This window comes from Syngnathoides biaculeatus, chromosome 5 (genome assembly GCF_019802595.1).
Source record: "Syngnathoides biaculeatus isolate LvHL_M chromosome 5, ASM1980259v1, whole genome shotgun sequence".
NCBI classification, from domain to species: Eukaryota; Metazoa; Chordata; class Actinopteri; order Syngnathiformes; family Syngnathidae; genus Syngnathoides; species Syngnathoides biaculeatus.
In genome coordinates, this window is record NC_084644.1 from 5,572,870 (window position 1) to 5,596,646 (window position 23,777).

The 23,777-nt window shown below is 45.6% G+C and overlaps 1 protein-coding gene across 5 annotated transcripts in view; it reads left to right on the plus strand.

Annotated features, from left to right (window-relative positions):
• The window catches only part of LOC133500499 (transcription factor HIVEP3), a 62,795-nt gene that overhangs the window by 37,084 nt on the left and 1,934 nt on the right, over positions 1-23,777 (plus strand). Inside the window, exons 2-9 of one of the 5 annotated variants that reach the window (XM_061819241.1) lie at positions 94-205; positions 7,868-10,196; positions 10,533-10,822; positions 10,908-12,797; positions 13,143-13,285; positions 17,905-18,113; positions 18,353-18,454; positions 20,630-21,234. In XM_061819241.1, coding sequence (XP_061675225.1) covers positions 8,216-10,196; positions 10,533-10,822; positions 10,908-12,797; positions 13,143-13,285; positions 17,905-18,113; positions 18,353-18,454; positions 20,630-21,234 — 5,220 coding nt within the window. In that variant the 5' untranslated portion in view covers positions 94-205; positions 7,868-8,215. The remainder of the gene's footprint in view (positions 1-93; positions 206-7,867; positions 10,197-10,532; positions 10,823-10,907; positions 12,798-13,142; positions 13,286-17,904; positions 18,114-18,352; positions 18,455-20,629; positions 21,235-23,777) is intronic. The other 4 variants (XM_061819240.1, XM_061819243.1, XM_061819244.1 and 1 more) reach the window with 4 other exon arrangements.

The following is a 23,777-nucleotide window of genomic DNA, read 5'->3' on the forward strand; positions in this document are numbered from 1 at the left end:
AGTGGAAACATTCATTTGCTGTCTCTCCCCCCCCCCCCTCCATCACTCTTGTTTTTTACCTCACCCCCACCCTCTCCGCCTCTCTCTCGGCAGCACACCCACTCAGGCAGTCATATCCGCTCCGGCTCTCCACGCTCGTCTCGCAGAGCCTGTGAAGCGTCTCCGAGTGGGGGGGGGGGGGGGGGAGACCAGACTGCTCCGTCAGGTAATCTCAACTCTCGTCCGTTCCGTCTCGTCGCGGAGACGCCCTCCCGTTTGGCTCGGTCTTATTTTCAAATCCATCTTTGTCTTCCCTCGGAGCGCTCGGACCCACGTGACTTTTTCTCGGGTTTTTTTTTTTTTTTTTTTGCTCCGTCCGCTTACCTGTCACATAAGTTAAATGGCTAATTTTCCTAAGTGCATTGCAACTCTTGGAAACTATGTAAACATTTCTTTGGAAATGCTAAAGAAAAAAGTTTTTATTTGTCTTTCTTTTTAATGTGCATGAGCACGCGTCGGATGACACAAAAGCCACTTACCTGAATTTCCCGAAATCTAGCAGAGGAGTGTGATATTGACTGAGGTAGAGCCCATAAAATGTTGACGCACATGCTAAATTTTTCATTTCATTTCATTTGTCACAGTGGGACGTTCCCATTCTTTTTCCCTTGAGTTTAGAAAACCCGTACGGAACGTACATTTCTGCCACCAACAGGACCGGAGGGGGATAGCCGCAACCAAAACTGAACATTTGGTAATTTTCTCAACAGTTGTAGAAAAATATTTCGACTTATTTCTAACCACTATGCCGGTGCTCTTCGGCAAATGTATTATTATTTATTTTCAAATAATGAATCTTTTTTTTTGTGTCCATCTATGCCAGTATGCCAGCGATATGATAGGCAGAACAATTAAATGCGCTTCCGTTAAACTAGATAAGGCAGAACTTACATAATTAACAGGTATACCCAATTTTTGGGATTTTTGTGTGGTGTGCGGCTAGATTTCAAAAAAATAAAAATAAAAAAAGTGCCTTGGCTCAGTAAAGGTTGGGAAACACTGTACTAAGAAATTTGAGAAAGTTTGCGTTCTTGTTATAAAATGTTTTATTTCACGCAGATGAGTCGGCTTCTTTATAGGTGGAAGTTAACGTTCTAATGTGTGTGGGGGAAGAAGTCATTTTCATTAAAAAAAAAAAAAAAGGAAAATTCATGGTCAGCATCTTTTACATCCATTAAACTTTGATACACTCTTTCTATGTACAAATTAAAAAAAAGCAAATATTTAAAAAAGGAAAATTCCTGCTGTCTTTTACATTAATTTAACTTTGATGGATTTTTTATGGACGAATTTAAAAAGGAAATATTTAAAAAAGGAAAATTCCTGGTCAGCGTCTTTTATATTGATTTAACTTTGATAGACTGTTTTTATGTCCAAATTAAAAAAGGAAATATTTAAAAAAGAAAAATTCCTGGTAAACATCTTTTACATTCATTAAACTTTGATGGATTTTTTTATGTACAAATTAAAAAAAGGAAATATTTAAAAAAGGAACATTCCTGGTGTCTTTTACATCCATTTAACTTTGATGGGACTGTTTCTATGTACAAATTAAAAAAAGGAAATATTTAAAAAAGGAAAATTCCTGGTAAACGTCTTTTACATTCATTAAACTTTGATGGATTTTTTTATGTACAAATTAAAAAAAGGAAATATTTAAAAAAGGAACATTCCTGGTGTCTTTTACATCCATTTAACTTTGATGGGACTGTTTCTATGTACAAATTAAAAAAAGGAAATATTTAAAAAAGGAAAATTCCTGGTAATTGTCTTTTACATTCATTAAACTTTGATGGATTTTTTTATGTACAAGTTAAAAAAGCAAACATTTAAAAAAGGAAAATTCCTGGTTAGTGTCTTTTACATCCATTAAACTTTGATAGACTATTTGTATGTACAAATTAAAAAGGGAAATATTTAAAAAAGGAAAATTCCTGGTAAGTGTCTTTTAGATTCATTACATTTTGATTAAATTTTTTTATGTACAAATTAAAAAGGGAAATATTTAAAAAAGGAAAGTTCCTGGCCAGCGTCTTCTATATCCATTAAACTTTGATAGACTTTTGTATGTACAAATTAAAAAAAGGAAATATTTAAAAAAGGAAAATTCCTGGTAAGTGTCTTTTAGATTCATTAAACTTTGATGGATTTTTTTATGTACAAATTAAAAAGGGAAATATTTAAAAAAGGAAAATTCCTGGTAAGCGTCTTTTACATCCATTAAACTTTGATAATTATTTTCTTGTACAAAATGAAAAAAGGAAACATTAAAAAAAAATTGTAACACTTTCAAAATAAATTGAAATATTGCGATTTTATTTCTTATATGGAATAGTTTCAAAGTAGCATTGTGTCAACGTTCAGTGTTATTGCAAAGACTTTTTTTCAAAGGAGGCCATTGTCATAAAGTGGAACTTTCTCTCTCTTGGGAAATCCTCCTCTCGTGCTCCTTTGATCCCCCTGAACCATCCCCGTGCCGAGCGTACCGAGGGCTCCGCCACGTTGCGTTTCCCCGGCCGGCGTCCGCCGGGACCCGCCGACCGAAGCGGCGACCCCGCGCGAGTGCGAGAACTTCTACGCTCACGTCTCGACGTCTGCTTTGGTCTTTTCGAGTTTCCCTTCCGCCCCTTGATTTCCCGACAAGGATTGCGGGGCCTCGCCTCTGATTAAAAGCTTCGAGCTTTGCCGTTTTGTCCGGCCCGAACGGCGCGTGCTGTTCTTCGGCGGCTGTCGCTCAAAGGCGGCGTGGATGTCAAAGGTCGTGCCAGCTCGTCAAATTCAAGCGGAGGGCGCACATTCTACCCTCCTCTTACTTCCTGCTGCCAGTGTGTGTTTGTAGTCGGAGAGGATGCTGGGAGATAAATTTAGACCTCCAGCTCCCTCTCCATCTGCCATTGCTCAGAGTAGGTTTGTTTCCATGGGAACCAGCACCAGGCTACCACCAGTGAGAGAGAACGGGAAGAAAGAGGCACGAGTTTGAGCGTGTGCGTGCGTGCGCTTGCGAGTTTCGGGAGGCGAAGGGGGGTGACAAGTGCTTTTTAAAAAGCACTTAAGAGAGTTTTATCTGTCCTCGGGGTGCAACCTAATTTATTGTTGGTATCCATCATTACCAGCTGCGAGAGTACATGCGGGTATTGACGAGGAAATGTACATGCACGGAGTTAAAATGTTGATTTTTATTCAATAGGCAGCGCCGGTAGAAAGCCCGGACTTGACGTAGCGACGTTTGCGCGCGTCTGCGTGTTCGCATTTGCACACACACACACACACACACACACATCAGAGCACTTAAAGTGTGCCAGGGCTGCCTTGAATATCCGAAACTCGCATCGTCTAAATTGCTCGCTCATCGGCGCTCCTCCTCTCAGAGGGACAAAACGTTAATCACGAGAAAAACGGGCATTTGCTTACATTTCCTTAATCATCTCGTGAAGAATTAATCCATTATTATTATTTATGGGGCGAGGGCAAACTACGGCTAACGTGAATTATTGTTTCGATGACGCTGATGTGTTGAGAAGAGTAATCCGTCCCAAGAGAGGCTCGCGTGGCTGGAGTTTGACTCCCGTCGGCGCCGTCGTGTTGCGGTTTAGATGACGATATTGGAAACGATTGAATCAACAGCGCCTCTGCTGGTTGCAGCCCCTCTAGTGCGACTCGATTGATAAGCAATCAGTTGCACGCAATTTAATGCAGTCATTGATGAACAACGACATATTGTGATGTTTTTTTTTCTTTGGCAATCATTTCAAGCGGAGGCTGAAGCATTTGTCACCTGCAAATCAGTGAGCGGAAGGCTATAATCCTGCGACAAACCTAATAGCTAAAGGGGGTCATATTTTAGTCAGGAAACAAACTGTAATGGGATTTCGCATAAGCATGACAAATCACCACCTGATCCCAGATTTCGCAGACAATGCCATCAGTGTCTCAACATGAATAAATGTCATTTCCTGTTTTTCTTATGTGAAGACGGCTTGAAATTTGTTACCCCTTGGGGAGCAATAAAATAGTTTGAAAGAACTGAAATGAATGAATTAAAAGCGCTTTGGTGTGCGCAGTCTGGGTCACACTAGGAGGCTTTCTTATAATTAGTATTATTGTTAATAATTAATTAATTAATGATAAATTAACGTATTAAATAGAATACATTAATTAAATTAATATTATTATATATTATTTCTTTTTTATTATTATTATTATATACAGTTATTGAACCTAAAAGAATGAACAAAACATGAACCCTCCTGATTATATTCAAGGAGGTGTCATTCATATATTTATCAAAATAATGCCTTTTTTTTTTACTTTATTTATGTATTTATTTGAGGTGTGGGGGGGGTGGACATATTTATAATGTGGAAAATGTCGAATAGGAACATCCTTTAAAGAATATCCAACCATAATAGGAGAGATTCAAAGATTTTCACAAAAATAAATGCACACCCATGAAACAATACCATCATGAATAAATATTATAATAGAATATTGATTTTATATATATATATATATATATATATGATATAATAAAGTAGTAATAATAATGTAATGTAATATGATAGATAGATAGATAGATAGATAGATAGATAGATAGATAGATAGATAGATAGATAGATAGATAGATAGATAGATAGATAGATAGATAGATAGATAGATAGATAGATAGATAGAATATTGAGTTTCTGTGGTGAATTGCAGCCAAAAAATATAAAGCACACTGAAGAATATTCACACCCTGACATCTTAAAGGTTTGGTAAACTAACATATACAATTATATTAATAATTATTGACTTAACACAATGGGTTCCACCAAACACGGGTAGACTACAGAACGGGGAACAAAAAGTCACATTATTTTGTGCACCAAACACCAAAAAAGAAGTTGGATCATGTTAGCCACATCCACTGGATATTATTCCCAAAATTGCACGACAAGGTAAATACACTCATCCATCCATCCATCCATCCATCCATTTTCTACCGCTTATCTGGGTCGGGTCGTCGGGGAAGTAGCTTCAGCAGGGATACCCCAGACTTCCCGTTCCCCAGCCACTTCTTCCAGCTCTTCCGGAGGGATCCCAAGGCGTTCCCAGGCCAGCCGGGAGACATAGTCTCCCCAGCGTCCCCGGGGTCTCTTTCCGGTGGGACATGCTCAGAACACCTCACCAGGGAGGCGTCCGGGAGGCATCCGGATCAGATGCCCCAGCCACCTCATCTGGCTCCTCTCAATGCGGAGGAGCAGCGGCTCGACACTGAGCCCCTCTCTCAGGCAGAGCCCGGACACCCTGCGGAGGAAACTCATTGTGATCCGGGATCTTGTTCTTTCGGTCACGACCCACAGCTCGTGCCCATAGGTGAGGGCAGGAACGTAGATCGACTGGTAAATTGAGAGCTTCGCGTAAACACACCCATCCATTCCATCCATTTTCCGTACCGGTCGTCATATCGGCATTAATTTCCCTGTAAATTACTGCTCCATATTAAATATAAAATGCCAATAATATAAAAACAGAAAGAAAGCAGAGTCACCACTGGACATAATATTTATTTTATTGTGTATCCTGAGGTGGATCCATCCATATATGGCATGATTTACTAAAGTTTGCGTGAGAAGTAACGACGCGAACAGATTTGGAAGCGGATCTACTCACCGGGTGCACCCAGCGACGCACCTGCAAAATTTGCAACATTTAGCAAATAGATGATTTAGCATAAGTGATCAAACCTGAGATGAATTCCCGTGGCTGATTTTGCATCTTTCAACATGTTGTCTGGATGGTAACATAGCAATGCCAGCGCAGCGCCGGCAAAATGAGACGCGGCGAGGTGAACCGTGCGACTCGCGTAAACATTTTCGAAATGTCAAAAACAAAAACCGTCACAGCATGTTGCCTCCGAAGCGATGCAAGTTTGGACCTTCTGAATCATTCAAGGGCTGCCCTGGAGCCAGTCACAAGAAGGAGTCATGCCACGTCAGGTCACGTATGACCCAAAAAAAATCCTTTAAACTCTACATTTCCTTGTGTCTCACCTCAGCACAGGGTAACAATTGGCGCCAATCTTTTCCAGATCAGTTTTTCGGGTGTGATGTCGCAAGTATGTTCCATAAATGGGTATAATACATCCAAATCACAGCCACCCTTAGCAACGGACCTCAAACAAAACCAAATTCATGCCGTGAAAAATGTATTTCTATTATTCTGTAATGTTGATTTGCATCTTCCACGGACACTTGGTGTTCGATTACTTCACCTTCCGCTCACTTGAATGTTCCATTGTTGTTGTCATTATAATAACTACTACAAGACACCTTTGGACAATTTAGAATCTTCATTCTTCAATGAGGCAGCACGATGGATCAGCTGGTAAAGCGTTGGCCTCACAGTTCTGTTCAATCCTTGCCCGGCCTGTGTGGAGTTTGCATGTTCTCCCCGTGCCTGCGTGGGTTTCCTCCGGGCACTCCGGTTTCCTCCCACATCCCAAAAACATGCAACATTAATTGGACACTCTAAATTGCCCATAGGTGTGACTGTGAGTGCGACTCTTTGTCTCGATGTGCCCTGCGATTGGCTGGCGACCAGTTCAGGGTGTACCCCGCCTCCTGCCCGTTGACAGCTGGGATAGGCTCCGGCAGTCCCTGTGACCCTCGTGAGGATAAGCGGCGAAGAAAATGTGATGACAAAGTTCACTTCCCCACGTTAAACAGCAATTGGGGGTCACCTCAGGACGCTGCCGCTGATTGCCTGTCACAATCAATTTAGGGGAAGAGTCTGGAAGCAGGAACTGGTCTTGCGAGGGTTTTACCGTTCACCGTACGCGTGCGTAAGTGTATGTTTTGGCATCGCGGAGGCTCGACTCGGGCATTCCTTTCCCTCATCTCTCCGGCAAAACCCCTCACATAGTGGGGCGGGCTAGACTTTCATGAATAATGCAAGCAACGCTCGCCCTGACCTTAAAAACCCGAACTGATCAGCGTGTTTAAGTGGCTGCATCAACAGCAGTATGAATGATGATTAATTTAAACTATGATCCACTACTCCCTCAACTAATACTTTCATTACAGGGGGGAAAAAAAGCGCTCTCCCTCCTTCTCCCTTCTGTTTTTCATCCTCATCCGTGAGCTACACACCCAGAGAATCGTCCTCACCGCCTTTTGCCCTACAATAGCCGATTTAACTTCACTTTTGTCTTGTTTTGACCGAAAGCTTACTCAAAATGTGGCGTACCGAAGAGTTGCTAATGGATTTGTACTGCAGCGAAATAGCATAATCTCTCTAAAAAAAATTCTATATATTTCTAAATTCTTGTCCGCATCTGTACATCAAGGCCTCAGCTTCATTGGATTCCACACAAGCACCGGCCGTTCAGCGACGTCTCGTATCTGTGTTATCCAGGAAAGGTTTTGAAAAGTACACTTTGGCGGATATCAATAGCAAAGGTTAAGGCATACTTGCTAAGTTCAGTGATCCAAAAGAAAACAAAACCCCCTCCACGCTAGGGCCAGATCAGATAAGTGTAATCCGTAATTCCAACATTTATTTTGACTGTGTGCCCTAAAACTGTGATACCTCTTTTTGGTACTGTTGCTGTAGATGTTTTAGGTGTAGATCTGGGCTGCTCTGACTGTGCTACTCATTGATAGCTGAATAAGAGTCCCAGATGGAATTTTTTCTTTTTTTTTTTAAATACATCGAGATAAATAAGTGTGGATATACATAAACAGACACTATTCTGTACCTTTGACTAGTTACTCATTACTACATCCCTCTACCAAATTTATTTGCAACTATTAAAGAGCCTTTTGCATTTTCATGTCTTTTGCTCTAGAACTGTTCAGAGGTGCCCCCATCTATCCGATCAAGGACCAGCTATGGAGATCCAGAGGAGATACTGAACGGGCTGTTAGGATGGCAACGGCTGGGCAGAAGAAGAGCGGCTGTATACAAAGACGTGATCTATGTTTACCTACGTCAGTGCTGCTTCAGGGCACGTTTTAACAATGCCTCACTTGGTCCTCTGGAATAACTTCAGGCCCGCGCCGATCGAGGCACTTTGGTGTGATTCACAATCACCGTCCACGATCCCTTGTCTATGACGTTCTTGCTGCCATGTGGTTAGCCCCATGAGACTCCAAGAGCCGGTGCGTGCGCGTCTCTGAGGCTTCCTCCTCACTCTATGGAGGCTGAGCCCAGCCGTTCGGCTGACGGGGATCGCTCTGGAAGACAAGAGCAGCGGCATGCGACAGCCGAATCCGCATTTGGGTCTTGTCCACAGCCCCAGCAGCCTTCGAATCCTCGTCCGGTGCACAGAGCTTTGGGTCGACTGCAAAACCGCCAGCCCAAACGTGCTGATCTTCTTCGGTTACAGCAGCAAGCAGTAGCATGGCAGCGTGCGGAAACCCCAGGTCCTTCAGGAGGCAGCTTTTTCTCTCCAGGTGCCACATCCACCTCATCTCATCAGTCTTCACCCTCCACCCAGGTTGACCATGGCCACAAGATTTCATCTCAGTCAAGCCAAGACACAAAAGAAGGGGTGAGCTCTCCGAGGAAAGGAGAGAAGAAACCCCAAAAACCAGGGAAATATGTGTGCACTTACTGCGGTCGTCCATGTGCCAAGCCAAGTGTTCTCCAGAAACACATTCGCTCCCATACAGGAGAAAGACCTTATCCTTGCGCGCCTTGTGGCTTTTCATTCAAGACAAAGAGTAACCTGTACAAACACCGAAAGTCCCACGCTCACCGCATTAAGGCAGGGCTTGCATCTCGTCGCGATGAGCCCACTTTGAGTGGGCCAGAGGGGGGCGGTATTGGAGAAGATGTCGAGGAGCATACTGAGGGGGAAAGCACGGAGTCTGAAGATGAGACAGGCCACCACAAAAAATCTAAGGAGATCTTGGCTCAGCATAAAAAAGGTGTCAAGGAGCTTCCAGGTGGATCAGAGGAGAGTCAGAGACCTGAAGATACTCAGGCTGTCAAGCAAAGACTTGCGCTTAGGCTTAGTGAAAGAAAACGTGGCCCAATGGCGTCGCCTAATGATCCTCCATCGTCCCTCTCAACATCATCTTCTTCCCTCGGCCCTGGCAGTAAAGGCAGCACAGAGTCTGGTTACTTTTCTGGGTCAGGCAGCACTGACCTGGCGCATGTCAGTCCTCCGAGTGACAGTGCCAAAACCTACGCAGAAATCATTCTTGGGAAATATGGAAGGTTGGGAGGGCAGCAGCGTAGTCCACATCCACACCATTCTCAGTCTCCCCTTTCTTCACTTTCTGGAACAGAGGATAAGAGTATTCCCTTTGCTGTACCCAAAACCCAAGTCATAGAACACATTACCAAGCTTATAACCATCAATGAAGCCGTGGTAGACACCAGTGAGATTGACAGCGTCAAACCCAGGCGCTCTTCTCTGTCAAGGAAAAGTAGTCTTGAGTCACCCAAATCCACTACCGCCAAAGACCCACACATGTTTGAGGGAGAAGCCCCTGGTCCCAGTGGCTTAAGGCACCTACAGAACCCGGAGACAGAATCACCGGTCACTCCAGCATTGTCAACAGTCCCCTTTCTCAGAAGTCGCTCGATGCCGTCATCGACCAGCCAATTAGAATCCTCTTCATCTGGAATCAGGTCTAACAGAGGCTACCGTCTCTGCCAGTCTTTTGACGAGCAGCAGGCCACTACAACAGAGATTAATATTGGTCACGCCCACCGTATGTTGAGGCGACAGCCTGCCATAGAGGTTCCCTTGGGAGCTGAACTTATGCTGGAGGAGACTCCCCCCAACTCCTCCTTTTCAGCCCTTGGCACTGCCACAGCCAGACATCCAGAGCAACAAGCGCCGCAAAGTAATCTAAACCCATTTGAATGCAAAGTATGCGGAGCGTGCTTCCAGCACGGCGACAGCTACAGGACCCACAAAGGTGTCTGCATAGGGCAGCAAACACTGGAACAGGAGAGCGGGGATGCAAGTAAGACCCCCAGAGAGGATCGGCCTCAAATGATGCACTATAAGTTCAGAGCACTGGCTATGGCTGTGAGGAAGCGGAGGAAAGAGGAGAGCATAGAAGAGGATCTTCCGAGTCCTGGGTCCGGAACCACGTCGGGGAGTTCTGCAGGCATCATTCCAGCGGCGGGACCACAAGAACACAGCCAGGCACTCTCAGGTTTGTTCGCATATTGCTTTTGGTAGCAGATTGAACAAAGCATTATCCTTTGTTTTTTTTTAAGTCATTAACACTTGAGATTGATCATGTGTTTAAAAAAAAAAAAAAAGATGTATACCCATGTGGGGACCAGTTGAATCGATTTGTGACAAAATATGAAATTGACTAAAGGAGGATTTGGCCCAACGACAGCGATATAGAATACGCTATTTCTACTAAAGCAACGTTGTCATTATTTGGTTATACACTACATAAATATCTCATCCCTCAAAAGTAGAATAACATCGATCTAATTTGAAGATGCTGTTGTCATGTCTGTGATCGTGGTACGTGCAGGTGGTCCCGTACAGATGGAGCCGGGACAACTGCAACATCGAGATAGGAAGGGTGTGTCCGTCATCCAGCACACGAGCTCCTTTGAAAAGCAGGAGACGCTCTCCATGGAAAGCGAGGGAACCGATGTCAAAAAGCCTCCCCAAGCACAACAACCTCATCCCAAACCGTCACCTTCCGCATCTCGCCTCATCCGCCAGCCCAACATCCAAGTGCCAGAGATTCTCGTGACAGTGGAGCCTGACGCTGACATGCCATCCGTGTCCCCGCAAGCGACTGCATCTTCATCCAAGGTATCGTGATGATGTTTAACAAGATTCAAACATTGTACATCTTGTGTCATGTGATCCTCTTATCCCAAATATTTATTGATCCTAGGAGGCAGACAGAGTGGAGGAATTTCAGTGGCCTCAACGTAGCCAGACTCTTGCTCAGCTCCCTGCAGAAAAACTGCCCCCAAAGAAGAAAAGACTCCGCTTAGCTGAGGCAGCGCAATCCTCTGGGGAGTCTAGCTTTGAGTCTGTGTCCCTCCCTCGCAGCCCCAGTCAGGAGAGCAGCATGTCCCACACTTCAAGTCTTTCTGCTTCATTTGAGGATGCAACAAGATCGGAGCCCGCAGTCTGTGGGACCGCGAGCCAAAGCAGCCAAATGTTGACCGTACCATCAACTTCCCAACAACACAACCAAAGCCACAAGGAGATGAGGCGTTCAGCTTCAGAGCAGGCCCCTCAGAAAGTGGAGCAGGTCTCGGATAACAGAAGTAAATCCTTTGACTTGGGATCCTTGTCCTCTCAGCAGTCGACCTCCTCCTGGAAAGAACGGCGAAAGTGTCTCCTTGTGAAGCACGCAACCTTGGGGGAACCCGACCAAGAGGAGGGGACCAGCGTGGGTCAGTTATCCAGAGCGGAGAGTCCAAAAGCCGGCCCTTCGCACTCGAGCCATCCTCTTTTCCATTCAAGCTCCCACTTCAACCCGGAGGACACAGGGAGCGTCTTGCAGTTGTTACAGCCACAGAGCCTCCCTCCCGCGCACGAAAGCGTCCAACACACGTTACCTCCAGGACCTCTATCGCAGCTCCTTCCAGTCACCACGGTCTCCCAGTTTACGAACAGATCCTTTTTACATTCTCCGACTGTTCGCCTACAGGTGCACCCGATGCAGATCCACATGGCTGAACACATGGCTATACCGCTCCACCAGCTTCCTGCTTTAGTTCCTGTCCAGTTTCCCTTCAGCGTGAGTCAATCGCTGTACTTGCCCACCACACCATTACATTCCACACACGTTATAGCCCCGACTTCCACAGAGGGAAGCGCCGCTTACCCCTTCCCACACCCCCTCATTGCCACATGCGTGGCACAGCTTGCACCATCGGTGTCTCTTGTGGTGCCAGTCCGACTCCAAACCCACATACCTACCTATACGCATGCCATGTACACCACCCTGTCCCAAATCCTAACCTCTGCTTGTCCACACGATCCCATTTTCTCCACGACCATGACAATCATGGGCAAAGTGGAACGCCGCAAGTTACAAAGGTCTTATCTGAAGGTCCCGTCACCGGACATTAAGATTCACATTCCTGGGGATCTTCAGTCACCTTCTGTCGAGGATTACGGTCCACTTGGAGCCGGAGGGAGTAAACGTATGCTCTCGCCTGCAGCCAGTCTTGAACTCAGTACTGAGGCCCAACGTCACCAGAAAAGGGTTAAAGAGGAAGCGGAAGGTGAGCCCGACAAGCCTGAAGTCGAGGCGGAGAATGTAGACAACAAGGTGCCTCAGGAGGGAGAAAGCAAACCTGGCGGGGAACAACTGGAAGAGGTAGAGAAGAAGAAAGAGATATTTAAGGTAACACCCGTAAAAGAGGAGGGACAGCTGGATCCAAGGCAGAGGGAAGAAAAACAGGCGGAAGAGTCGACTGTGGGGAGTAAAAAGGAGGAGGAGCCTCCAGTCAGGGAGAAGGGGGTCGAGAGACCAAACACCCGTCCACACCCGAGCCTCCACACGTCAACCTCTGTCAACTGGTGCTACCTGAACTATGTCAAACCCAACCCGACTCCACAGAGGGACCCTCGCGACTCCGTTTATTCCACCTGGAATGTCAGCGGACACAACCCGAACTTGCCCGGTGTCAGCACGAAGGTGTCCTTGTCCCTGCTGTGCTCCAAACAGAAGTATAGCTCGGAGACGTACACCGTCGCCACGGCTCCGAACCCAGCCAAAATCGAAAACCCCCCTGCGAGTAGCAGCACCCCACGAATGTCAGAGGTAAAACCCGAAAAGATTCTATGGAATATGGCAACGATCATATTTTCTTCAACCTATGTATTGTCGCTGTGTACTGACGACCCTGTGGGGTTACAAGAATGTTCCTTCCTCAGCTTTGTAACAAGGTAAAACCACAGGTTTCCATAAATCATATCCAAGCCTTGTGCAATGGTAGTGTTTTAAAAACGTGTTTTCATTGCTCGTTTAACTAGAATTCGGTTTTAAGAACGGAGAGTACAGAGAATCGACCAGAATCAGTTCCCGATCAGGCAGCGAGGACGTGCTTAACAGAAATGGCTACCGATGTGCTTAATGTCTCTTTTTCCCGCTGTGCTTGGAGTGTAGGTACATCCCACCACAGCCTCTTCCTCCACTGATGCAACCGATCACCAGCACGAAAAGGAGGAGAAGAAAGAGCCGAGCGAAGAGGAGGGACCTTCCACCTCAAAACAGTGCGAAACACCTCGCGTTCGCATCTTTGAAGGCGGGTAAGAGCTATTGCTTCTCGTTCAACCGTTAGCAGCGATGCCGCCGCCGCCGGCGCAGGCAAGGCACATATAGACGTCTGCTACAAAGGGAATGGTAGGGACTCGGAATTGATGCAATCGTAGCCGGAGTGGAGTTTTCTGGCACAAGGGCTCTGAGCTTGAGAGGGGCTCATTTGGAGCGATAACGGCATGTTGGTGCAGGCTGCCTTCACTTTCACAATCTCGGGAAAACCTGAAACTCAACCAGTTACATAATCCGCAAGGTTGTCATGTATGGGGTCTGGTGTTTGTGCGTATGTGTGTGTACACACGTGTTTTCTTTCAAACCTGCAAATGTTTGCTCAGCTCACTGTACTGTGTTCACATAGTATGTGTGTGTACTTTCCAAAAATGCCCCAGTGATCTTTTTCCACTTGAGCCGGTCTTCTTTCCCAGGCGAGGAAGAAATCTGGTCGCAGCTCGTAGGTTTTCGCCCAGGAGGTGGAGATCTATTTGCGACAAAGCGACTCTAGAAATAGACGAGATTCAAAAGGAAGAGAAAGAACAGATAGAAAAGGCTCGAGTCTTCATGAGGAGTAGAATTTTTTCCCAAACACTTTTGTTTTACAGTAGAATTTCCAACTAGATTGGAGCTCAATAGCACAAATTCAGTTTTTTTTCCCGACGTAAACCTTCATGCGAGGCAGAACGGGAACCGATCGTATATGAGGCATACTTTATAGCAATGTACAGCTACATAACCAGAATGAGCTGAGTTTACACACACAAGGAACTAAACTACACAAGGAGCACTAAGGAAATAGGAAAGAGAAAAGGAAAATTCCGGTGGTTTGGAGTAACAATGTATCCAATAGGTCATGTTGATCATGCGATGTTAAATCCTCTCTCATTTCATAGTTTTGAGAAGATTTTTATCGACAATTACGAATTTTCAGGTGCGCCGGCATTTTCGCCAGTCAAATTACCTACGTGCGCGGGTGTGACGTGTTACGTGTCGTTCCAAACGCTCGATTAGATGGGACACCGTTATGCTCAGCGCCGATTTCCCGGATTTATCCTCATCTGACGAAGAAATAGCAGTATCGGTTGATCGGGAAGATGGAGGAATTCTTCCATACAGATTTGAACCTGTGGCTGTAAATAATGTTGAATGTTCGGATGGTTCTTCCCGAGCGGCGGAGCCGTGAGCTCGTGTCCCCCTCGAGCGAGCTCCACCGAGCGGCAGAGCCGTGAGCTTACCATCGGGCAGTGAGCTCGCGGCTCCGTCACTCAGCGGAGCTCATTCGCGGGGGAGCGAGCTCCCTTGTCAGACTCCAGCGTCATTCCGCCCCAAGAACCATCCGAATATTCAACATTATTTACAGCCACAGGTTCAAATCTGTATGGAAGTATTCCTCCGTCTTCCCGATCAACCGATACGGCTATTTCTTCATCAGATGAGGATAAGTCCGAGAAATCAGCGCTGGGTAAAATGGTGTCCCTTGTAATCGTCATTGTTGATAAAATTTTTCTCAAAACACGATTAAATTTAGAGGATTTAACATCATATTATCAAGATAGAGTACATATCACATGACCTATTGGATACATTCTTACCTCAAACCACCGGAATTTTCCTTTAAATTAACTCTGATTATATTTTGGTTCTCCGTCTTTAATTAATAATGAAAAAATACAGGAACAAATGTCCAAAATATTGCATCTGTTTTTGCCGTCTGTGTTCTTTCCGCTTTTTCCTTTCGAGAGTTTTAAAATCGTGAATGGGTGCCGCAGGAAAAAGTTTCTTTTCCCCCCACTAAAGCCAAAGTTAGTTCTGAGAATGGAAATGGCCGATTTTCATTTTGATTGCGTTGTGACGCGCAAATTGATCCCCACGGTCAAAGTCGGAAGAAAATTGTACTTGGGGTGTGCCACTGGGATTTGTGTTTTCAAGTGTTCTTTGGGGAAAACAGTAATTTATTTAAAAAAAAAAAAAAAGGTTGCAGTGATTTCTTCCTATTTGCCGTTTGGGCGGGACGCCCTCCGCGCAAAAACTGTCACGGTGGTCGAGCAGCTTCTGTCTTGTTTTTTTTGGAGACGTAGGTGGATATTTTTAGCCCCGGTTAGAAAATACATGCCAGGGAACAGTAACCCGCCCCCGAATCCCAAAAACACAATGAATGGCACTGTTGAGAATATCCTGCTGTTTTTTTTTTTTTTTTTTTTAATTTCCTTTTTGTTAGTTTGTTTTGTTGCAAATTGACGTCGCCGCACACATTGGAGAAAAATTCCTCGTGTGTTTTTTCCACACTTGGCCATTAAAAGCCGATTCTGATTCTGATTCTGACGTCGCCGGGCCGAGTTTTTGCAAATGCGGTTCGTGCCCTTCAATTAGCGCCAGTTAGCGCACATTTGGGTGTTTACGCAATCAGAACGGATTGCGAGTGTTTGGGCGTTTTTAGGTGGACAATTCATTCGGATGGACCGCAAATGACCCTTTGGTAAACATCTGGATTGTGTACGCACGCCTTTATTTAGAGTAGACCTGGACCCAAATGTGTTGCTTGATTTGCGCTCAGTGTCTATTTTGGGTTGCGGGGCAGAAGCAGGCTTCCCTTCCCTCTCTTTAGCGGTCGGCAGGGCCACCTGAGCAGACGAATAGCTAATAATGTGTGCGTGTGTGTGGACGCTAAGGGTGTAGCGCAGCGAGCAGCATGAGACTGAGTGCTGCGAGGGATTTTGCAGGCATCCCCAATCCGGGTTTATAAAGGCGGGCTTGTTTCCCGAGAAGTCTGGAATGTGTGTGAGTCGTTTTGCTAAACGTTTGAGCAACGTAGCACATCCGCTTTCATCCACCCATCGTAGCCACGAGCACTTTTTTTTTTTTATCGTTCCCTTATTAGCTTCTAGTGTTTTCTGGGGCCAACAAACAGCACTGCGATCAACTCCAGCAGCTGTTCCTGCAGCTGTCCCATAAACATGTCTTATTTACTCTTTTTAACCCTCAACCCGAGGGTATTTTAATTTTTTTTTTTTTTTTTTTTACTTTTACTTTTCCATTTTTTTAACAATGTATTATGGTATTAGGGAAGCGTATTGCTGCTGCACCCCCAAAAAAAAGATCCCTATCACGTTATAACGTCGGCATGTTTACCGTGATCATGATTATTATTTAATTATTTTATGATTATTTCAGTTTGTCTGGATATAATATTTATAATCTTAATCGATTGTGCAGGTGTCTTTTGTTGATATTTTGGTCTTGATTTGTGCTTATCGATTTCCCGCACTGTCGAACACAAGTGATGCTCTCTGTCCGCTAGGTGTGTAATGAGTTGACGCTGCTAATAGCGTAAAAATTTGATTTGTATTAATTATTCATTTTTAGAATGTTCACAAGTACCCTCACTTGTCACGATGACCGTTTTGTAGCTGAAATTTTGAACGCATGTCATCAAGTGAGAGTTCTACCAGGCAGCGAGATGAACGATATATATTTATATATACCGTAATTCCCGCCCTACAGAGCGCACTTCGCCGAGGAAATACCATTTGGTACATCCATACTCCGCAGCTGTGTAAAAGCCGCAAGCGCCCAGATTGAAACCCACGTTGAAATACGAGATATTTACAAAGAAAGACTGTACACAGAAGGAGTTTAACGCTAGCGCTGCACTAAAGTTAGCTCTAATGCTAACGCCACGCTAGCGCTAACAGGGCTGGTGAAAATAAAACTTACCGGTAAATATCACTGAGACACGCTAGTAACACAACAGCAACACGCTAGCACAGCGGTAACGCTCGCGCAATGCTAACCGGCCCGGTAAAAGTCACTTCCTTGGCACATACATTGCAGAAAATAAGTATTTGAACACCCTGCTATATTGCAAGTTCTCCCACTGAGATATCATAGAGGGGTATGAAATTTTCATCGTATGTGCACGTCCACTGTGAGAGAGATCATCTGAAGAGAAAAATCCAGAAATCACAATGTTCGATTTTTTTTTTTTATGATTTATTTGTGGGATACAGTTGCAAATAAGTATTTGAACACCTGAGAAAACCAATGTTAATATTTGCTACAGTAGCCTTTGTTTGCCATTAGAGAGGTCAAACGTTTCCTGTAGTTGTTGAAATGTTGCATGATGCTAGCACCCCCATGCTTCACAGTAGGGATGGTGTTCTTGGGATGGAACTCCTCATTCGTCTTCCTCCAAACACGGTTCGTGCAATTATGACCAAAAAATTCCATTTTGGTCTCATCTGACATGGACCTACGATGAAAATTTCAGACTCCTTCATGATTTCTATGTGGGACAACTTGCAATATAGCAGGGTGTTCAAATACTTATTTTCTTCCCTGTATATTCCACCGGTCTCATTCTTACCTTTTACGCACCAGTGCCCCCTTGCGGCCGTTAGAAAAAAATGCACAAATTAGCTGCATCACCGCATAAACCGCAGGGTTGAAAGCGCGTGGAAAAAGTCGCGGCTTGTAGGCCGGAAATTACGGTACATGTACATTTGAATTATTTTACTTTATTTGTTCGGTTTGGGGTTTGGTTTCTTTTTAGAAGTACACGTGAAAGTGAGATTACTTTGTGATTTTGTGACTTTATGTTGTTTCTTTTTCCCTGTAGCAATAACGCATGCCCATCCCGTCTGTCTGTCAGGTATAAGTCTAACGAAGAGTATATTTACGTTCGAGGGCGTGGCAGAGGCAAGTACATATGCGGGGAGTGCGGCATCCGCTGTAAGAAGCCCAGCATGCTGAAGAAGCACATCCGAACACACACCGATGTCCGTCCGTACATTTGCAAACACTGCAACTTTGCCTTCAAAACCAAAGGTTAGGGGACGGTCAAAGAGATCTGTTCAGTTCTGTGATGTCTGTCCACTATTCTGTCTGTTAAATGAAATCCATCAACTTTAAGTCTGCTGCTTGCATTTTTTTTGTTCATCTGTGTTGTTGGAAACAAAAACAAACAAACAAAGAAAAAAAAAAAAAAAGCAGAACATTGTGCTGCGTTTCCTCGCCCGGCAGGAGACCGGCGGAGGTTTTAATGCGCTTTTCGTGTTCCTTCGCAGGGAACCTTACCAAACACATGAAGTCAAAAGCTCATGGGAAAAAGTGCCAGGCGACGGGAGCGTCTGAACCGTCGGCGGACGAGCCGGAGAGCGAGGAAACAGGTGCGGTGGCGGGCGGGGGGAAGAGTCTCGCCGTTCGGCGCTGACGGCTTACGCAACCGCGATGTTCTATTCCCCAACCTTTCGCCCTTGCATAAGGAACGAGCGCAAGATAAATAATGAAGGAACGAGCAGCCTTCCGCCGCGCTCTTGTTTTTTTGCACAATGGCATCTACTTAAACCGGCAAAGCTTCGTTATCTTCCTCTGCCCCCCCCCCCCCCCCCCCCGCCGCTGCGCTCAAAACTGCGATTTCATTCATAGTTGTTGAACGGAATCGAAGCGGGGATGCTTTTCAACCGGAGTCTATTTATAACCTCGTCGTGACGGAGTGCGGACTGTCGGCGAGATGAAGCTCGTCGCTTTTGTCTTCCGGTCTTTCGCGTGTTGCTGATGTCTTCTCGAGTTACAGGCCTTTGCCAAAGAGGTAAATTACTATTTTTTTAAAAGGAAAAAGCAACATAAATGTTTTTTTTTTTTTCATTTCGCAGCATTAAATTGTTTCCACGGTTAATCTATTAAAACTATAATAAATATAATTGTGTTGCACCTCATACATTTAAACTGTTAAATGAAATAAAAGGATAATTCATAGTCAATCCATCCATTGTTTTTAGCCGCCTATCCTCACAAGGGTCGTGGGAGTGCTGGAGCTTATCCAAACCATCCAGTCAATGGGCAGGAGGCGAGATTCACCCTGAACTGGTTGCCAGCCAATCGCAGGGCACAACGAGACAAACAGCCGCACTCACAATCACACCTGGGAGCAATTTCCATCCATCCATCCATTTTCTCTGTTCCTTATCCTCACGAGGGTCACGGGGAGTGCTGGAGCTTATCCCAGCTGTCAATGGCCAGGAGGCGGGGTTCACCCTGAACTGGTTGCTAGCCAATCGCAGGGCAACACTATAACATGAAATGAATTATGTTATAACGTGAAACTTTTCACGTTATCACATGAAATCATTCACATTATGACATGTAATGAACCACATTATAACATATACACAGGGCACATAGAGACAAACAGTCGCACTCACAATCACACCTAGGGGCAATTTAGAGTGTCCAATTGATGTTGCATGTTTTTATGGGATGTGGAGTGCCCAGAAAAAAGCCCACGCAGGCACGGGGAAAGCGTGCAAACTCCACACAGGGAGGGCTGGGATTCAACCCGCGTCCTCAGAACTGTGAGGCCAATCCTTTCCAGTTTATCCACCGTGCCGCCTACATTTAAACTGTTAAATGAAAATAAAAGTGACCTAGCAACAGTCCATCCATCCGTTCCTAGCCTATCCCAGCTCTCAACGGGCAGGAGGCGGGGTTACACCCTGAACTGGTCGCCAGCCAATCACACGGCACATGGAGACAGACAACAGTCGGCCTCATAATCACACCTAAGGGCAATTTATCCAACCATCCATCCACTTTCTTAGCCGCTCATCCCAACGAGACAAATAGCTGGACTCACAATCACACCTATGGGCAATTTAGTGTCCAATTGATGTTGCAAACCGGAGTGACCCGGAGGAAACCCACGCAGGCACAGGGAGAACATGCAAACTCCACACAGCCGGTCCGGGATCGAACTCGGGACCTCAGAACTGTGAGGCCAACGCTTTCCAGATGATGCACCTGTGCTGCCTAATTCACAGTCATTAAGTTTTATTATCACCTCAAATGAGTTTTTTTATAGATACAAAATTTTTCAATTTTTCAAAAAAAGGGGAAGATTTTCAATTGTACATTCTAGGACATTCCACTAGTTTTGGAATCAGAAAGAAAGGGTAATGTTTTTTTTCAACCATTGTTCACGTTTGACAATACCATCATTTATGATATGTAACAATTTAACATTTTGGTAAAAATTTTCACAAGTTGACACAGATGATTTGCCTCCGCGGGCCACATAAAATCATGTGGCGGGCCGGATCTGCCCCCCCGGGCCTTGAGTTTGACACCTGTGATCGAGGATAAAAAAAAAGATGCCTGCGAGTGACCGTGAAATGTTATTTCGAGTCCGTCTACAGTTGGTCCTAGTTGGGTTACTAGTGCAGCACGTTAGTTTATAGTCAAGTAGAAATGGAAAAGAAATGGTAAACGATATCGTGGACGTGTAATAAAATAAGATGGATGTGAATTGGAAGCGTGCAACTCAAGCGTCGCTTTCTGTTCTCCAGCAGGAAGCGAAGAGCGCGCGTGTTACTGTGAGGAACAGGAAGAGCAGCAGTTTTCCAACGCGGAGGATTCGGAGGACGACGACGGCGACGACGGCGACGACGGCGACGACGACGACGACGACGACGATGAAGAAGAGTCTCACGATGACCCTCCTTCCTCCTGCTCGTCGGCAGGGGGTCCTTCCAAATGCGGCGGGCGCTCCCGGCAGTGCACTCCGGAGCCCGACGGCCTCGGTCCCGGCCCGGTCCAGGAGGCCTCCCGGAGGGGGACTCGGCACGGCAGACGGGCCGCCTCGGCGGGCAGCAGGAGAGCTCTGTTCTCCCGGCGGAGCTGGAAGGCATCGCCCAGGGCCTTCTCCCCCAGCAGCGGGAGCTGTTCTCCCAGTCACAGCCTCTCCCCCCGCCTGGAGCTGTCCTCCCCCATGCGCAGCCTGTCGCCGAGACCGGAGCTACCCTCGCCCGGCCGTCGGGTGTCCGCCTCCCCCGAGAGAAGAGCCGTCTCGCCGGGCGGCTACGGGTCGTCCTTGCCGGTCCGGGTGCAGCAGAGGGCGCTCGGCTGCCTTCCTTGGGAACACCACGGCACAAAGGCAACTCATACCAAAGCGGTGAGTCGTCTTAAATCATTTTTTATCCACTGCCAGTGACCTCCAGAGCCACATGCGCTCCTCTCGTCCTTCTGCTGTGGCCCGCTGTGACTCGAAAATGTTCATCTTCAAGTTTTTCAAAGGTCATTCTGAATATGAAGGTTATGGAGCTTGTCTAACTTGCAGATAAAACTTTTTTCTGTTTTGTCACTCAAAATACGCGTCGCAATCCCCGATATGGGGCGAAATCACGTGAACCAGGTAAACCAGGAATTGCTTCAATTGGCTATTATTTTGCTATTACGATATTTTATCCATGCGTTTCCTTTGCCGCTTATCCTCACGAGGGTCACAGGGAGTGCTGGAGCCTATCCCGGCAGTGAAAGGGCAGGAGGAGGCGGGGTACACCCTGAACTGGTTGCCAGCCAATTGCAGGGCACAAGACAAACAGCCACACTCACAACCACACCTAGGGGCAATTTCCATCCATCCATCCATTTTCTTCGTCGCTTATCCTCACGAGGGTCACAGGGAGTGCTGGAGCTTATCCCAGCTATCAACAGGTAGGAGCCAGGGTACACCCTCAACTGGTTGTCAGCCAATTGCAGGGCACATCGAGACAAACAGCCGCATTCACAATCGCACCTACGGGCAATTTGGAGTGTCCAATTAATGTTGGAGGTTTTTGGGGTTTGGGAGTAAACCGAAGTCCCCGGAGGAAACCCACACAGGCATGGGGAGAACATGCAAATTCCACACAGGCGGTCCGGGATTGAACCGGTGTCCTCAAAACTGTGAGGCCAATGCTTTACCAGCTGATCCACCGTGCCGCCGATATATATTTTTTTTGTCCTTTTTAATTCAATTTGACAGCTGACCCCGCACGCGATTAAGTCATGACGGAACACAAGCAGACTTTTACTTTGATGGCGGCACAGTGGATCACCTGGTAAAGCGTTGGCCTCACAGTTCTAAGGTACCGGGTTCAATCCCGGACCCTCCTGTGCGGAGTTTGCGTGTTCTGCCTTCTCTGGTTTCCTCCCACATCCCAAAAACATGCAACATTAATTGGACACCCTAAATTGCCCCTAGGTGTGATTGTGAGTGCGGCTGTTTGTCTCGTTGTGCCCTGCGATTGGCTGGCGACCAGTTCAGGGTGGACCCCGCCTCCTGCCCCTTGACACCTCCCACGACCCTCGTGAGCATAAGCGCCGAAGAAAATGGATGGATGGATATTACTTTGATTATTTCTAAAGTAAGCTTCAACCGAATGCCTTTTCAATTCAAATAGTTTTTTCTTCCATGCAGAAATAAAATGTTGACTTCATTGATTTCTCAATTTCCTCGTAAATGCTTGCCCGGATTTCTTCTGTTGTATGAATGGAAACACGGGTTAATTATTTATAGCACGTTCTGGCACCATCTCGTGGAAGAGCATTTCGTCATTCTGCCTGTCACTATGCATCGTTGATAAATTTGTTAGAGAGCAATGATTTTATGACCAATTTTTCGTGGATACAACGCTTTTGAGTTTAATATATATATGTCCCTGAAATTCCACTTTTGCAACTGAATTTCATGAACTTAACGTTGGATTTTTTTCGATAGAAATTCTATAGAAATATATAGAATTCAATAGAATTTGTAGAGAACAACTTGTTCTATGGAACTTTAACTGTGATTTTCTATAGAATTTCTACAAAACTGAATGTTTTCTATCAAAATTCTATCGGACTTGAGTCCTAAAGTTTTATAAATTCTCGAGAAATGTTCGATGGAAAAATTTTTAGCAGGGACGGTCAATGAAAAATATACCGTAATTCCCGGCCTACAGAGGACACCTGGTTACAAGCCTCACCGGGTACATCTGGAAAGGAAATCCCATTTGGTACATACATACGACGCAGCTGTGTAAAAGCCGCAAGTGCCCACATTGAAACACGAGATATTTACAAAGAAAAACGGTACACAAAAAGAAAAAGAGTTTAACGCTAGCGTGACGCTAACACTAATGCTACGCGGTGCTAACGCTAGTGTGGAGCTTACGCTAACACTAGCGTGGCGCTGACAGGGTGGTAAAAATCTCAGAGGCACAGCAGGAACATAGCAGCAAAACACTAGCACAGAGCTAACGCTAGCGCACTACTAACAGGGCCAGTAAAAGTCACTTCACCTCGGCACATGTATTCCACCAGTCTCGTTCTTACCTTTTCCGCTCAAGTGCCCCCTTACGGCCGTTCGAAAAAAATGCACAAATTATCCACATCACCGCATAAACCGCAGGGTTGAAAGCGTGTGGGAAAAAAAGTCGCGGCTCGCAGGCCGGAAATTACGGTAAGCGAGGTGATCAGCTTACCTGGCAACTCGGTGAGAACGGTGACGTGAAGTTTGCGGGGATTTTGATCCCTCAACCATTCAGCTGTCCGCGTATACGGAACGCTCCACTGTTATACGTATATATCTTTACCCTTGTTTGGAATATAGCGTATTTTCCGCACTATTAGGCGTACCGAAGAGCCTTTAGTTTTCTCAAAAGCTGACAGTGCGCCTTATAATCAGGTGCG